This window comes from Leucopleurus acutus, assembly GCF_964270905.1.
Source record: "Leucopleurus acutus genome assembly, chromosome: 7".
Lineage (NCBI taxonomy): Eukaryota > Metazoa > Chordata > Mammalia > Artiodactyla > Delphinidae > Leucopleurus > Leucopleurus acutus.
In genome coordinates, this window is record NC_139150.1 from 98,180,974 (window position 1) to 98,198,185 (window position 17,212).

General features: G+C 54.3%; 1 protein-coding gene across 1 annotated transcript; it reads right to left on the bottom strand.

The window, feature by feature from the left end:
* Positions 1 to 10,344: 10,344 nt before the first annotated feature.
* LZTS1 (leucine zipper tumor suppressor 1) lies at positions 10,345 to 14,734 on the bottom strand (the record flags this gene model as incomplete). The annotated part of the gene is made up of 3 exons (XM_082841964.1): positions 10,345 to 10,983; positions 12,385 to 13,176; positions 14,390 to 14,734. The coding sequence occupies 3 exons, from the start codon at positions 14,732 to 14,734 to the stop codon at positions 10,345 to 10,347; spliced, it is 1,776 nt and encodes a 591-aa protein (XP_082698090.1).
* Between the last annotated feature and the right edge of the window lie 2,478 nt (positions 14,735 to 17,212).

The following is a 17,212-nucleotide window of genomic DNA, read 5'->3' on the forward strand; positions in this document are numbered from 1 at the left end:
TCTCTGTGTGTGTGTGTGTGTGTGTGTGTGTGTGTGTGTGTGTGTGTGTAAGAAAAGTTAATTAACTTAATAGGCTTTTTCCTTTCCTGATAGAGTTATGCCCTTTGGGAATCTGTAGGTAGAAATACCCTATGAAACTAAGATATTTGAAAGATGGCAGTGTGAAATTGAGCCTGAGGACGGTCTGCTTTTCTCGGGCTCAGGAAGCAGGAGGAGGGAGGTGGGAACCAGATTGGGAAAAACAGGCTTTGGGCTGGGGAGATTGTACTTAGATTTTCCTGTAGCTGTGTCCTTCTGTGATGCCAGCTCTCGCTGGGAGCTGGCCGGTTGGCCTCGCTGGGGCCCCTCCCGCTTTCTAAGTATAGTCTTTGAGGCCCAGCCGGCTGGGAGCCAGAGCCAGAATTTCCCTGGAAAGCGTTTGCTTGCGCAGGGGCCAGGCCAGGGAAGCTGGTGCAGGAGGCTGGCGGGGCTGGACTGTGGGCAAAGGTGCTCAGATCCCCCCTGTTTCTTATTTCCTCGGGTGGGCCTGGCTCCCTCGGACTCCCTGTGTGTACATCAAAGTCTTGGAAGGATGGTCCTGAGGCTCCTTCCAGGCTGACCTCTGGGTGGGCGGCCCTCTCCTCCCATCTGGTGGTGACCGAAGTGGGGACCGGAGCAGGCTGAGCTCCAGGCTGCTCAGCCGGGCGTTGGCAGAGGCTGGGGGTCAGCTGGCCCCCCAGGAGCCTGAGGCACTCAGGGGAGTGGGGGACAAAGGCAAGGTGACCTTGATGAGCTGACTCCCTCGCTGTACCCATGCCCAGCTCCCCCCACCCTGGAGCCCAGCAATCTCACGTGACCTCACTCTTCTCCAGCTTGGGAAATACTTCAGAAACCAAGTCACTTCCTCCGAGGTCACCTGTCCCGGGATATCTCTACTTCTGAAAGCTCAGCCCAAGGACGTGCATTGCTAACAGTGGAATTTCAGGACTCTGTGAGGGAAGGGCCTTCTTGAGGGGAAGAGGGGCCTCTCAGCCTGTGGGAAGGTGGGGAAGATGAGTTCAGAACACAGCCTTTTATGGCTTGTCAGTGACCTGGGGGCTGTCGTAAGGGTAGAAGGAAGAAGAGGCAGCCTCCTGTCAGAGCGAGAGGCTGGGCAGTGGCCACAGTCAGGCCTCACACACTGGGGGGTCCTGGTCTCTCCAAGCCACAGCTTCTTCATACATAAATTGCACGGTTGCTGTGAAGGGTAAACACAGTGTGGATTTGGGAAGTCATCCAGCCGCAGCCCAGGAACTGATAACTTCCCTTCTAGGGGTGGACCGCACCCGCTAGTTGCCACCCCGTGGCCTGCTCTGCTGTGCCCACCTTCCAGCCTGGAAGAACCAATCAAGCCAAGGGAACCCTGGGCCTTGGACTCTCGGGCTACATGCTGCCTCGCTCTCGGCCCGCAGCCCAGGAGGGTGCCACCGGGTGATGGATGCTGGCAGGCAAATAGTCCTGTTATTTTTGTTGCAACGAATTTAATTTGCCTCACCTGTCACCGGTTACAAACGCTGTCGTGAGCCTACTTACCTCTAAATTAGCCGTAACTGAGGCAGTAGGGGGTGGGGAGAGCAGAAGGGAGAGGGCGGTGGGGACTCTGTGTGTGTGCATGTGGGCACGTGTGTGTACACGCGTGTGTGCAGGGCGGAAAGAGGGGAGGGGCCGTGAGAGCTGAGAGGCTGCGCTGGGAGAGACAGTGAACTGGGTTCTAACTGGCTCCCTTCAGGCAGGGGGTTTGATCATTGCCACAGGCTTGCTCGGGCCCAGGCCTGCTCCAGCCCCTCTACCCCAACTCCCAGCAAATCCCTCTTTGTTCCTTTCTTCCCCCAGCTGTGTCCTTTCTCCCAGGAGCTTCCCCTGACAAGCCAGCCTTCTGGAGTTGAGAGCTGGGGAGAAAAACTGGGGTTGGTAGGGAGACAGCTGACCAGAATAAAGTCAGCCGTTCCCCAAGGCGGGGAGCTTTGCTAAGGCTGCCGTAGCCTGGGCCACCACTGTAGTTTATTACAGTTTGAAGCAGTGACATTATAGTAATAAATAATAATAATTATGGTAACAATAAATTATGATAGCAGTAATAAAATTAATAGCAACACTCAATCTAACTTTTATCGGCATCATCTCACTGAACTGTCAAAACCACCCTCTGAAGCACAGAGAGGTTAAGTCACTGATCCAACATCACACAGCTCAGCAGCAGTAGAGTCTGGAGGTGAACTCAGCTAGCTCTGAGGCTGCACTTGACCCCTTACCATGCTTGCCATTGAGGCTCCCTTGGCCGGTCTCACAGTAGAACACAGAACTGGGCAGCAGAGTGGGTTGTTTTTTTTCTTTTTCATAAAGATTGTGACTGATGAGAAATGTCTTCGTGTTTATTGAGATTGTGTTGATCATAGTTGTGCTGTTTCAGGGACCGTGCTTTGACCTGTGGTTAGAGTCTGGTTTGCTGAGATAGGTGTTGTAAACATAAAATGTAGGGACCTGAAGCCGGCTAAGGGGACTGAATTTTATTCTGAGGTTAAAGGGGAGCCCCTGAAGGTTTGGGGTAAGGGAGGAGCATGGAGGGAGCAGCACTGAGGGGATAAACCTGAATGTTTTGTGTCAATGGATTTAATGGACCAGAGTGGGAGCAAAGAAACCAGCTGGGATCTGAGAGCTGTCAAGGTGACTAGCTCTGTCATTCCCCAGCTGCATGACCTTGAGAAAGTCCTCTCTCCTCTCTGGTCTCTCTTTTGCACATCTGTAAAAGTGAGATGGTTGGAATTAGAAGATATCTAAGATGTCTTGGGCATTCTGTGATTCTATGGATGACCTCAGCTGGGCCAATAGATGCTGGAAGAAAAGAAGGCACTTTTTTTCCCAATTAATTATTAAGTTTTGGCTGCGTTGGGTCTTTGTTGCTGCATGCAGGCTTTCTCTAGTTGTGGCGAACAGGCACTACTCTTCGTGGTGGTGTGCGGCTTCTTATTGCGGTGGCTTCTCTTGATGCGGAGCATGGGCTCTAGGTGTGCGGGCTTCAGTAGTTGTGGCTCACAGGCTCTAGAGCACAGGCTCAGTAGTTGTGGCTCATGGGCTTAGCTGCTCCGTGGCATATTCCCGGACCGGGGCTAGAACCTGTGTCCCCTGCATTGGCAGGCGGATACTTAACCACTGCACCAGCAGGGAAGGCCAAGGGGGGAGGCTTTAAGGAGTGGAATCTAGAGAATCTAGGATCTGATTGGATAGGATGATGGAAAGGTAGAGTGTGGGGTCAATGATGGCTCCCAGTGCAAGGAGAGATTGATGGGACATCATGGGAAAACAGTCTGTATTATACAGTAGGCTGATAAACTTCTGCTTGGGGACCCAACAAGGCAGGCCCCTCCCACCAAAACAAATATATATATATATATATATATATATATATATATAAAATTAAAGCTGAACATTTCTCTGTCAAGTTATGTGGAAAGATGCTATTTTACATTTAGCATCTATGTAAGGATTGTGCCATTTCGCAAAATTTGGTCCTACACATGGAAGAACAATGTTTAATGCTTCAGACTTCTCAAGGGTTTTCATAGGAATTGCTGGGCAGAATTGTCTTTGAGGGAGAGGAAGGTGAGGTTAAAGGCTGCTCAGGGCTGGGAATTTCCTGGACGCGCAGTGGTTAAGACACTGTTTGCAGGGGGCACGGGCTTGATCCCTGGTCAGAGAACTAAGATCCCATATGCCACGCAATCAAAAAATGGGCAGAAGACCTAAATAGACATTTCTCCAAAGAAGACATACAGATGGCCAAGAGGCACATGAAAATCTGCTCAACATCACTAATTATTAGAGAAATGCAAATCAAAACTACAGTGAGGTATCACCTCACACCAGTTAGAATGGGCATCATCAGAAAATCTACAAACAACAAATGCTGGAGAGGGTGTGGAGAAAAGGGAACCCTCTTGCACTGTTGGTGGGAATGTAAATTGATACAGCCACTATGGAGAACAGTATGGAGGTTCCTTAAAAAACTAAAAATAGAGTTACCATATGACCCAGCAATCCCACTACTGGGCATATACCCAGAGAAAACCATAATTCAGAAAGACACATGCACCCCAATGTTCATTGCAGTACTATTTACAATAGCCAGGTCATGGAAGCAATCTAGATGCCCAATGACAGACGAATGGGTAAAGAAGATGTGGTACATATATACAATGGAATATTACTCAGCCATAAAAAGGAACGAAATTGGGTCATTTGTAGAGACGTGGATGGATCTAGAGACTGTCATACCCAGTGAAGTAAGTCAGAAAGAGAAAAACAAATATCATATACTAACGCATATATGTGGAACCTAGAAAAATGGTACAGATGAACCAGTTTGCAGGGCAGAAATAGAGACACAGATGTAGAGAACAAACGTATGGACACCAAGGGGGGAAAGCAGTGGGACGTGGGTGTGGTGGTGGGATGAATTGGGAGATTGAGATTGACATGTGTACACTAATATGTATAAAATGGATAACTAATAAGAACTGGCTGTTTAAAAAAATAAATAAAATTCAAAAAAAATCCAAGATCAAGGTGAAAAAAAAAAAAAGAACCTGCTGTATAAAAAAATAAAATTAAAAGATCCCGCGACCAACAACAACAAAAAGCTGCTCAGGGCTGCAGGGGATGTTTGGGGGCAATAATGAAAGATGCTGAGGTTACAGCAGTGCTGTGAGACACCTGGCAAGAAAAAGTCTGCTGAGACTCCCCCCACCCCGTCCCCCCAGAGAATGTAAGTTTTCCAGGAGAGAGAACTTGGGGTGCAAAGGAGTTCAAGTTAGGAAAGGACAATGGCGCAGTCTCCCTAAGTGTAGAAATTAGGGGATACTTTGGTGTTCCAACCTTTTGTCCCTGAACCAATTCCCCCCGCCCTTCTAGATACAGCACCGCCTAGGCCCTACCAGCTATATCATACTGTTTACTTCCTTCATATCACTTCTCAGAATGCAAAAATCACTTGATTTATTTGTTTAGCTCCAGAGTGTAAGCTCCATTAGGAGAAAGACACGACCACTTTTGTTCGCCTCTGTACAATTTCTGGTCTCTAGAACAGGGCTCGTCATAGAGCAGGAGCTCAGTCAATATGTGTTGAATGGATCCATGCATGCACACATGAATAAACGTCATGGTGATATTTCAGGCCTTGAGCAGCCTGGGCTGGGGAGAAGTTTGGGGCAGCATGACCTTCCTCATATAACTCAGACAGCACGTGCTGCAGACACTGCTTGGGGACCATCGCTGGTTTGCCTCCCTCCTGATGGGCCCAGCACGCAGTTTGTCTATGGCTCCGCGAGAAACCCTGAGAAACTATATATATATATAATATATATATTTTATATATATATTATATATATATTATATATATATAATATATATATAATATATATATAAAATATATATATTATATATATATAGTTTCTCTTTTGTTCTATTTTTTCTAAAATAATCAGGTTTACGGGGGCTGGCGGTACTCAAGGAGGGCTTGCAGCCTTGACAGCGCTCCAGAGCAAGTGGGTTGGGGAAATCCTTTGCCCCCCACTTTGCTGCCCTTCCTGCAGCTGGAGCAGTCTTCCCATGACCCCATCCCTTTCCAGGCACCCCGCTTTTCTCTTACCCCAAGCCCTATGGACGGAGAGAGGCTTGTTGGTGTGGCAAGGGGACTGCCAGAGGGCATTTGGGTTATCTTTTCCTATGTCACGGAATAAATCACCCTGGGTTTATTAGGTGGCTTAAAAACACTGCCATTTAATGTGGTCTGGTCAAGATTCTGGAAGGGCCGAACGGGGGGAAGCAAATCTCTGTTCCATGGAGGTTGGCTGGATCCTGGTCACTCACCTGGAGCCTCGGTGGGAACACAGGACCCTTCCAGCGCCATGGGGTCACCCCAGCAGACTGAAGGGGCTTCTTACATGGCAGCTCGGGGCCCCCAAGAGTATGAAAGGGGACGCTGCCAAGCTTAGGCTGCCCTCTAAGCTTCGGCTAGGACCGGCAGAGCATCACTTCTGCTGACTTTGATTGGTGAGTGAGTCCCAGGGCCTGCCTGGTCTAAAGGGGAGGGCGCTGCGCGGCGTGATCCGTGGGAGGTATATTCCCGTGGGCGTCACCAATGAAGCAGCCTGCCAGCCTCAGGCCAGGGCCAGGAGAAGGGGAAGTGTCACCCCAGGCCTGACATGACCCCTTTGCCCCCACGCTAAGGCCTTGGAATTAAGACAGATGTGCGCTCCTGTCCAGGCTTGGTCAGCTAGCTGCCTCACCTTCCTTGGGCGTTGACGGCTCAACGTACCCTGATGCCCCATCTCGCCGGCCTCCTGTGCTGCCCTGTCACCTGCACGGACAGGCAGGGAGACCAAGGCCGTGTGAACGCCTGCTCTGGAATACATTTCTTGTCTTTCCTCTCCTTCCCACTCCTTTTCTGTCCCACCCTTGCTACCAAGGCCCCCGCCTGCGCACCACCTTCCTGGAGACCCTGATATTTCCCACCCAGAGGCACTGTGTCATGTACTCTTCGTGTGTTCCACACGCTGCCCTGTGTTTTTAACTCCCTCGTTACACATCCCTTCTGTCTCCTGCCACCTGAGTAGAAGAGCCCTCTGAGCCTCAGATCTGGGCCCAGAGCAGTAGGGAATGCTTGTCGGGGTGAACGAGGCAGGTTGGCACCGAGAAGCCTGGACAGATGGCCACTGTGGTGACTGCACCTTCCCAGCTGGGAGGCCCTGGGGTGGTGGTAACAATAGCCACCCTGGTCTCCTGCCAAAGAGGCCAGACGCAATAGGCCAAGGAGTTGGCTGGTAAGGTGAGCAGCTGGATGAGAGAGGCAGGGAGGCCTAAGCTTGGGGCTGGGGTTAGGGGGTCTCTGTTGGAGAACTCTCGGCCTTTGCAGGGGACCATGGCCCTTGGTCTTCTCGCCCCCCCTCCCCAGGGTCTGCCCAGGGCCTGGTCACAGATAAGGTCACAGGGTTGGTGAGGGGTAGGGACCAGCTGCAGGTCTATCTGATACCAAGGCCCCTGCTTTCCTACCAGCCAACACAGCCCTCATCAAGGCTGTCCCCCTGCCCCCCCCTCCACCCCGCTCCTTCACTGACGGGAAGGGACATTACCTTTCTTATTCCAAGTGCAAAGGCCCCAGGGAGCTGCCGCACCACAGCCAGGGGAAGGAGGGCTGTTGGGGAGGGCATGAGAAATGGCATTCTTTATTCATAAATAAAAACATAAAATTACCAGAAATAGTTTACATGGCCAAAAGGGGGCATCAAAAATAAGATAACTCAAAGCTGTGAAAAGCAGAGCAAACCAAACAAGACCCGACCAAGAGAAAAAGAACTCTATACGTATTCTTCCAAACGCCAGTCCGTCCACAGCCAGCCCGGCCCGGGGCTCCACAGAAGGGGTAAGGAGGGCAGCGCATCCGAGTGCACAGGTGCACGGCCTCCTGCCACAGCAGCTCCCGTTCCAACAGCCCAGCCTGCCTTCTCCCTGGGATCCCTCTCTCCCAAGAGATGGCCCAGCCTGGGCCGGGGCGAGAGCAGGGGAAGAGGCTCAGCAGGTGCTTCTGAGGGGAGAGGTATCCCCCTCCCAGTCCCCACGGAGCTCAGTGCCCCTGGGGGTGGGGCGTACCCGAATACAGAGGCCAGAGGAGAAACCCAGGGTGGGCACCGCATTGAGAGTCCGGTCACTCCGAGGCCCAGAGGCAGAGTTCCCACTTGGTGAGGGGGTGCCGGTGTCGCTGTCTTGCTGCAGACAGCGGAGCATTTCATCACCCTGTGGGGAGCAGCAGGGGTGACCCTGCGGCTCTGACCCTGCGAGCAGGTGTGTCAGCAGCCGTGCTTAGAGGGAGGGGCGGCGAGCTCCCACCGGCCCCGGGCCAGGCCGCGGGGTTGACTTTCCCCGTCCCCGCTCAGCCTCTGCAGCTCAGAGCCTCCTTCCAGAGAGGCTAGGTGGGGCAAGGTCCAGAAATAGCAGGGAGCTTTTTGCACAGGGAAGGGAAGGGAAACCACACTGCAGTGAGGTCGCTATATTACACAACACTCGCACTCTGGTGCAACTGGTGCCACTGTGGACCACCCTGCGGTCTTGGGCTGGTGGCAGCCCAGGGAGGGCTCCGCGAGTTGGCCTGGGGCGGGGATGCGGGGTGCAGGGCACGGTCACACCGCAGTGGAGCCCCTTGGCCGCCTTCCCCAGGCTTAGCACCCACCTCTTCACAGCGTGGTCTTGAGGGCACAGCAACGGGCTTTTGGCTGTTCTTTGTGGAGGGAGGGGTCCTCCAGCCTGGGGAGGGGCAGCAGCCCCTTTCTCTATCCCGTGGGGCAGACTCACTGGGAAGAAGGACTCAAACAAGGCACAGGCTGGTGGAGATGGAGGGACCAAGGGCCGTGGCACACGGGGACGGACATCTTTGACTTGGGGGTTTGCATGTGCCCAGTGGAGGGGACTGGCCCCCAGGCAGGGAGAGGGCTCTTGGCCTGTCGATTCCAGGTTTAAATCTAGCCTAAGACTAAGAGTAACGGCTTGAAATTCCAGAAAACCTCCTCTGTTACCTGAAGGCAGGACAGGCACAGCTTAACGCAGGGACTGGAAGGCAGAGCCAGCAGCAGGGAAGGTGGCCCTGCCCTCAGCCCAGACTCAGGGAAGGAATGGTGGCCCTGGAAGGATGGGGGGACAGCAGGAGAAGCAGCTTCCCACTCCCACCCCGGGGCTGGAAGGGCCAGGAGTCGGGGACAGAACTGGGGGCACCGGTCTGGGACTGCTGACTACCCAGACGTCCTGGTCCCTCCTGCCTCAGTGAACCCCTCTCAGCATGCAGGAGTGAGGCCCAGGAATCCGGCGACGGCTGGCTGTCCCAAGAACAGCAGCTGCGGCTAGAGGCAAAAATAGAACGTGGAACAGCCTGGCTGCCTGCGAGATCGGGCTTGCTTCTGAAAAGAGAAGAAAGGAAAAAGAAGAAGAAAAGAAAATTCCCTGAATCAAGCAACTGAGGAACCACCTTTTCTCTGCACATCTTCGGAAGAGAAGCCCAGCCTCCTGCAGGGCCTGGGTCCTTGACTACGGGGCTCAGGTGGGGCTGCAGGTGGAGAGGGCCAGCTGGTACCCCCCGGGGCTGTTCGGAGGCTGTGTTGGCACCTCTTACTCTCTTTGGCCACTGGCACTCTGGGGCCCCTCCCTGACCTGTAGGGACTCTGCACTTAGCCCTGGAGGTGAGAAGGGGAATGGCAGGCAGTGGGAGGGAGCTGCAGGTGAAGGGGGGGAATGCCCAGCCCAGACGACACTGCGCCATCTCAGGGGACACAGGTTATTCTGCATCCAAGCAAAGGCTTGGTTCTTGGGAAAGAAAAGCAGCTCAAGGTAGCTGCTGGCCAACTTGAAGCAGGTGGGGGAATCCCTACCTCTGGTTCCATGATGAAAGATCTGGAGGCTCCCCTGGGAACAGCTCGAAGTCACACCCTCCCTGTGTGAGGGACAGGGACGTCCTCAATCTTTCCCTCCCAGCACCCACCCCGGGGCCTCGGGTCTATGGCTTTAAGAAGAGTAGTCACAGAGGTCAAAGGCCACCAGCCATCCAGAGGCTGCTCATTTCTGGTCAGCAGGGCCAACAGGGTCTGGCCATTACTACCTAGCTTCTCTCTCTGACCCACTCTGGGTCTTGCTGAGTCTAGATAATCCTGGGCTGGCCCAGCTCTCCCCTCCTTTCTGTGGCCTGCCAGCGTCGGGAAGCTCTGATGTTGCGAAGTCACGTTCTCCACACCTCACTCCAACCCCTACCCCTCCGTGGCCAGGGGAAGACAGCTCAGGTTACGACCAGGTCAGATTCCAAAGCTTCTGGTCACCAATGCTTGTGTTCTATTCCCAAGGCATCCCGATGTGCTGGGGACCAGGGGGGCAGGGGGGCGGTTCGGGGAGGGGGGGCGAGAAAAGAAGTTGTGGGAAGAGAGGTGGAAGGGAGCTTCCATCCTGGGGAGGCCACTGGCCTTCATGGTAGTCACCACCCTCGCGGGGAGAGGGTATCTCTAAGTAGTTTGAACAAAGGCCAAGGTTTAGGGAGCCCTTAACCAAATGATGGAGATCCGGGGACTCATCTCTTGGCAAAGCTAGAGGTCTGGCAGGCTGCAGGGATGCTAAGCATTGGAATGTGGGAAAGGCGGGGAGAGGCCGTGTAGCAGCCCCTCCCCTCCCCCCCTCCCCTCGAGGTCTGTGCTTCTCTCAGAGGCCTGAGCAGGGGAGATGGGGAGGGGAACCCTCACTCATGGGCTCAGCACCCCTGTCTCCCAATGCCGGGTCCCCGGCTCCCTCCCGGGAGGCCCCTCAGATCTCAGTGGCGATGATGTCCTCATAAGGGATGTCAGCCCCTTCGAGGTCAATCTCAAAGGGCTCCCCTGCACCATCCGCGCGGGCCAGCTGCTGCAGCGTCTTTTCCAGGCGCTGGTTCCGCTGGTACATGGCCAGGTAGCTCTGCTGCAGCTGCTTCTGGTACTGGATCACCTTCTCCTTCTCCTCCTTCCACAGCAGCCGCTCATGCTGGAAGCCCGAGGACATCTGGTCATGGCCCTGCCGCTCCTCCCTGAGCTCGGCCCGCAGCCGTTCCAGCTCCCGCTGCAGGGCGGGCACGTCCTCGGCGGAGGCAGGCCCCAGGGCGGCCGTGTCCCGGCCCCGCGGCAGGGCGGCCTGGGCCTGAAGCTCCAGCAGGTTCACCTTCTCCCGCAGGAGCTCCGCCTCGTTCTTCTTGCGCTGCAGCTCGTTCTCGCAGACCTCCAGCTCCAGGCCCTTGGTGCGCAGCGCGCTCTCCAGGTCCTGCGTCTTCAGCTCCAGGCCCTCCAGCCTGCCCCGTGTATCCTTCAGTTGCGCCTTCAGGTTGAGGATCTCGCTGGCCTTAGCGTTGATCTCCGTCTGGGACTCCTTCAGCTGCTGCTTCAGGAGAGAGATCTCGCCAGACTTCTGGCACACCTGCCGCCGGGCGGGGACGAGAGAGAGAGCCAAGGGGTGAGAGGTGGCACCTGGGTGTTGTGTCCTTACTTGTAAACTGAGGATCAGTCATAGTACCTAGTTCTTAGGGTTGTTGTAAAGATGAAATGAAAGAACCTAGGGCCTGGCATTAATAACCACTCTGTGAATTATTATTATAAATATGTTTGCAGTATATTTCTGTGTTATTGTGAATGTTTAATTTATTTTATTTACTGTTTTACCATACAGCCTGACTGGATAACCTGGGAGTGAGGTCACAGCAATGGCCAGCTTGGCTCCGGATTAGACAAACAAGGATGGATGCGTTGTGAAGCCAGCACTGGCTGATGCCTCTGACATGCCCTGAAGTGTCCCAAGTCCTGGCTGAGAAACCATGGCTGGGGTAGGGTCTGCTGTGCCAACACTGACGGCAAAGAGGAGAAGGGAGCGGTTCCATGGCTAAGGTCCTGTCCTCTTCGGGAAACCCGGCAAACAGAAAGAGACACTCACTTCCATCACTCCATCCGTCACTTCCACCGAAAGGATCCTTTCCTTCTACCCCTGATAACACCTGTTGCTCTGATTTCCAGGATGAGCACAGGCAGCTCAGTGCAAACAGATGCTGTGTGGCCAAGGGTGTGTCACCTCAACCTCGGGGGGTGATGCTGGTCTAACCAGACCCAAGGAGCCCTCAGCCCCTTCCCAGGGCAGGAGTCTTTGGGGTGAATGCCGTGCACACCCCCTCCCGGTCCCCTGCACCACCTCTCAGGTGAGAAAAGAGCAGGGTGAGGGGTTAGGCTGTTCTCCAGGAGCTTTACTTGCAGGTGTGCCTGAGTGGGTGCATGTGTGTGTGAGCCCCTTTCTTCCTGTTCTACGTTTCCATCTCAGCCCACCAGATAGAAGCCCTTCTCGCACTTCTGTGAGGAATTCTGTCCCTGAGACCTGCACAGATGTGGCCACTCCTACCAATGGGTGGAGTCCCTTGCCTCAAAAGTCACAGACGATAACTGTGCTCTCTCGTGGCTCTGGGGCCAGCATGAATGCAGGATGGCCTGTGGTCCTCCTGGGCCTCTGTGAGCAGATGCAGTGAGTTGGCCCTCAGACAGTCCAGCTGGGACTCAGCTTTCTCGCTCCAGCTTCTCTGCTGACGACTCGGTTAGTAAGTTCAATTGTGGCCATGAGGCACCGGGGTGGGGAGAGGAGGAAGCCCGGACTAAGAGTACCCCCAACTTGGTTTACCATGGAGCCCCTTATCTGGGTCATGAAATGGGTACTTCAGCCCAGTTTTCCCGGGCAGTTGTGTTCCCCCCCATTGTCTAGAGCCTGGAGGAGACCTGGAGAAGGCTGGGGGGTGGGGGGCGCTGGCACCGAACCCCTGCCCGCCCACGCCCACATCCTCACCTCCCACTGCGTCTCCTCCAGCGCAGGGACGAAGCTGGTCTTCTCCTTCTCATAGGACCTGAGCTTGGTCTCCAGCAGGTCCTGCTCCTTCATGAGGCTTTCGAGCTCCTGCCGCAGCTGCCGCTTCTCCTGCTGGAGTTGGAGCACCTGCAGGTGCAGCACCTGCTGGGCGCGCTGGCTCTTCTGTGCCGCGGGCTTCAGCTTGCCCTTGGGCTCCAGCCCCTCTGGCTCGTCCTTGCAGCGCCGCGGTCGCTCCTCGTAGGCCTGGCTGGCGGCCAGCCCCTTCTCCTCAAAGCTGCGGTGCAGCTTCTGGAGCTCACCCTCCCTCTCCAGCAGTTTCTGCTCCAGGTCCTGGACGGTGCACTGGTCCGTGGAGATGGGGGAACGGATGGAGCCCTTGTCCGCCCTGCTCGGGTGGGCCAGCTTGCTGCCCCCGTCGGAGAAAGACAGGGCCTTCAGGCTCATCATGTTGCTGTCCTGGAGGAGGATGCCCTGAGTGATGTTGTGGGCTGAGCCCCCAAAGCGGCTGGCGGGCCCCACCGGTGTGACCAGCGGGTCCAGCTGGTAGCTGCTGGTGGTGCTGTGAGTAGGCAGGCTGGACATGGAGTTCCGGCCGGAGTCAGACAGCGCCCCGGAGCACAGGCCGGGCTTCAGCCCCTGCTCCTCGGGCTTGTCTGGAGGCGCAGGGTGCAGCTGGTGGCTGGCACTCTCGGGGGACGAGTGGAGGATGGCGCCCGACCGTGGCAGCACCGGCTTGAAGGCCGTGGGTCTCACAGCACCCTTCTCCAAGTCCTGGGGAGGAAAACAGGCATATGGATCCCGTGTCTTCCCCTGATGCACCCCCAGCCGGGTAGGCGTGCCGGCCACGTGGCACCTTCCCGCTAGGGAGCCATAGATGACCTCACCTGTTGCTCTGAAGGAGCCAAAGGTGGTGAATCTCTCCTGAGGAGGAGAAAGTCCTCTGTGCCTGGGGACATCCTGAAGGGTCATGAGGCACTCTGTATGGTGAACTACAAACCTGTCACCATCTTGACCCATCTTCTACCCCAAGATACCAAACGACTCTTAGATTCACTGGCTGAGACCCCCGTGCCAGGGCTCTGGAGCTCTGTGTGGTGCACGTAAGGACACTGGATGTGTATCCTTGCCCCTCGCAGTCAGCCAGGAGCTGGAACACTGGCCGTGACCTGCCCCGGAGGCTGGGGGAATCGCTTGAAATAATCATCCTTTCCCTAAAGCCGTCATTTTCATTATTAGAGGACTTCACAGTTCACAGGCTCTTTACTTTCAAAAGCTTAAAGCTCTATGCAAACATACGGGGCCATTTCCTAGCACATCAACACCAAAGATACATCTTCCCAGGTGAGGCCAGGGCACTGAATAGGAACAATGTTTTCAGTGTCCACTGGCGGGACCCATGAGAGCTTGAGCCAGCATGAGGGCTGGACTTCTGAGTACGTGGGACTCTTTGCCCTCATCCCTGCTAGACTGATGATGAGAACAAACCCACAGGCCTTAACCGGTCAAAGATGCTTTGGGGCCAGCTTGAGCTGGAGCTGCTGCCCAACCAGAGCAGAAAAGGAGGGGAAAGCCCACCTCCATGAATCCTCTAAGGAGCGAAGCTGCCAGCTCTCTCCAAGTGCCCTCTCTACCTGTTCCTCCACACGGTCCGCGAGCCCCCTCTCTGTCCCATGCGCTTGAACATGTTGCTGTCCGTCCTACCTTGGCAATCCTGAGTTATAGCCCAGCAGAGCTCAGGAAGGCTTTCATTTCCCCTTTGCTCTCTACTGAAAGCTCACCCAGGACTTCTGCAGCAGAGGACTGACCAACGTGCCCTTTCCTTTGTCCAATCTTGCTCTCTGCTGTGGCTGAGCACTCCTGCCCTCTCTGCATCACTCAGCCTCTTGGAGATGTATGCGTTTAGACCTCCACCGCCACCCCTCCCGGCCCCAGGCCTCTCTCCTGCCTTTCCAACCCAGCCACCCACACCAGAGACCCCGCTTACCATTTCTAGCTGGTTGGAGAAGGGCATGAGCTTGGGTGGGGTGGACGGGCCAAAGTCCACCCCGGCCTGGCCCCCTAGGTCCCCACTGGACAGTGCAGTGTAATCGGGGCGGTGGGAGCCCCGGGCCTTCTGGCTGACCTTGATATAGAAGAAGTCTTCACTCTTGCCCATTTTGGAGCTGGACTTGCCATGACCCGAGTCCTGGGAGAAGCCAAATCTCAGCAGGCCGTCTGAATAGCGATTGAGCTTCTTGAGGTGGGAGGACTTGCGCAGCTTGTACTGGGAGGCCCGGCAGTGCTTACTGTGGAAGCCGTGGCCGGAGATGAGGCTGCTGACGCTGCCCATGGTGACGCGGGGCCGGGGACAGGCAGGGCAGAGCGGGGGACCTGGCGTGGCTGTGGCAGTCCTGGCTCCGCCAAGAGGCTGCGGTCATAGCAGAAGCCTCACAGAGCCCGGGAGAGCCGAGACCTGGAAGGAGACACAAGCGGCAATCAGCCTGGGATGGGGCCGGTCACTGCACAGTCCCCGCCGGTGACTTACAGAGGAGGCATTCTGACCGTGAGATCTGGGCAACAGAGAAATGCATGTTTCTCCTAACAGAAGCTCAGCCCCGTCTCTGTTATTGTCTCTGTTATCTCATTCTTCCTTTGTCCTCTACTTCAGCAAACATCCACTGGGAGCCTACATCGGGAAGGCCCTGTTCTCAGCACTGGGATGCAGAGGTGACTAGAACAGTCCCAGTCCCTGCACTCATGGGGCTTGTGTGTAGCCTAGTGTGGACTGGCCACAAACAGATCAATGTGTCCAACCTCAAGTGATCTAGGTGCTACGGGGAAAATAAAGCGGAGTGAACGGGATGGCATTCTGGGAGGTGGTTATTTTATGCAGACGGTACGAGGGAGGCCTCTCTGTTGAGTATCATTTGGAGAGACCTCAAGAAAATGAGGGAGCAAGGCGCATGGAGATCTGGGAGGAGAAGGAAGAAGCTCGGCGGCAGCCCGAAGGGCAAAGCCCTGAGTTCCTGTGTGGAGTATGCTGGGCATTTGTGAGATTAGCAAGGAGACCAGTCTGGCTGGAGGGTGGTTAGCAAGGGGGGCGCAGGGGATGTAGACGTCAGAGAGCTAGCAGGTGTCAGGCAACAGAGAACCTGACTGCCCATAAGGGCTTTGGCTTTTAGTCTGATGAGCTGAGGAGCCCCCAGATGGCTTTAAGCAGCGGACAACCTGATCTGACTTCGGCTGTGGAGGGTCACCCTGGTTGCTGAATGGAGAAGAGGCCATTGAAGGGACTGGGTGGAAAGTGGTGGGCCAGTTAGGGCAGATGAGGGACTCACATGGCTGGGCCAAGGGCGGTAGTTATGGATTCAAGTTTAGATGTAATTTTAAGGTTGAGCTGATAGGATTAGTTAAAAGATTGGCTGCAGAGAGTGAACGAGTGGAGTCTAGGGTGACTGTAATAATTTTGTCTAAGCAACTAGAAAAAGTAAGTTGCCATTTATTGAGATGCAAAAGACCACAAAAGGAGCCAGTCTGGGATGAAGTCGGGGTGGAAAATAGGAGTTTGGTTTAAGACATTAAGTTTGCAAAGCCCATTAGACATCCAAGGAGTGATGTGCAGTAGGGAACAGGATGGCTGTGGAGTGGGGGAAGCTGCAGATTTCCATGTACAAGGCGTTTGTGCAGAGAAGCCAGGTTTGAGACTAGATGAAAAAGCAAAGGCAGGAAGACAAGAGAAACGTGAGGACTGGTTCACGGAGGCCAGGAAGGTGAGGGGGAATGAGAAGGCTGTGAGAGAGATGCAGGAGACCCACGAAAGGCAAGGATGAGGATGGTGTCAAGTGCTGCTGAAATAAGATGGTGACTGAGAATCGGTCAATGGGTTTGGCCATGTGGAGGCCACCAGTGACCTTGACAAGAGCAGTTTTGGTGGAGTGGCGGGAAGAAAGGCCTGACTGGAGAGCGTTCAGGAGTAAAAGAGGGGAGAAATAATTGTATCCGTGGATGCTGAAAAGTACGTGATAGACTTGGCTTGCATTCCCAGTTATGCTCCCTGCCAGCTATGACTCAGGAGGTAAACACTTTCACATCTTTAACCTTCAGTTTCACAGACACTTAAAAAATTCTTTTAAAGTAATAGGACTGCATCTTCTAATCAATGCTGAAAACAGTAACAACGACCTTGCCAGTCACCAGACAGAGGAATGCACCGGAAGGCAACGCGGGCACTCTCGCAGACACAGGCAAATCGCGAAGCGTCGGTCACGTGATTTTCAGAGCTCGGAAAGGCTGTGTGGCTGTCATGCATTGGGAAGGGGTATTTCTCAGTCAGTCAAAAGACAGAGGATCCAATTAAATGGGGGGACTACAAGTTTAATAAAATAGGAAATGCAGAAGGAACCCTGCATTCTTTATTATGCTCTAAATTACCCTGTCAATCCGGAAGGGGCGAGAGACAGCCCAGGTGGGTGATGAGGGTGTATGGGCACAGCTGAGGGAGCCAGAAGACTCTGAAGGTGAAGGCTCAGATTCAAACGTACATTGTCATCTTGAAGAATAAAGTGGTTATGTTATGAATGAATACATTCTATATTCCAATTCTAAAAGTACAACACAACAAAACAGCATTGTGTAAGCGTAATGTATTTTTTCCTATGAAAAGCTTTTATTAAACTGATGGCCTCTTAGAATCAGGGAACCACGGTGATGCCTCATGCGGTCATTATGAGCAGTTTATTGGATCCCATCAGAAGCTAATAGGTCTGGTACGTTTATTGAAAGCCTCGTACATAGTTGGTGCTCCATAAATGGGAGGTATTTTCATTGG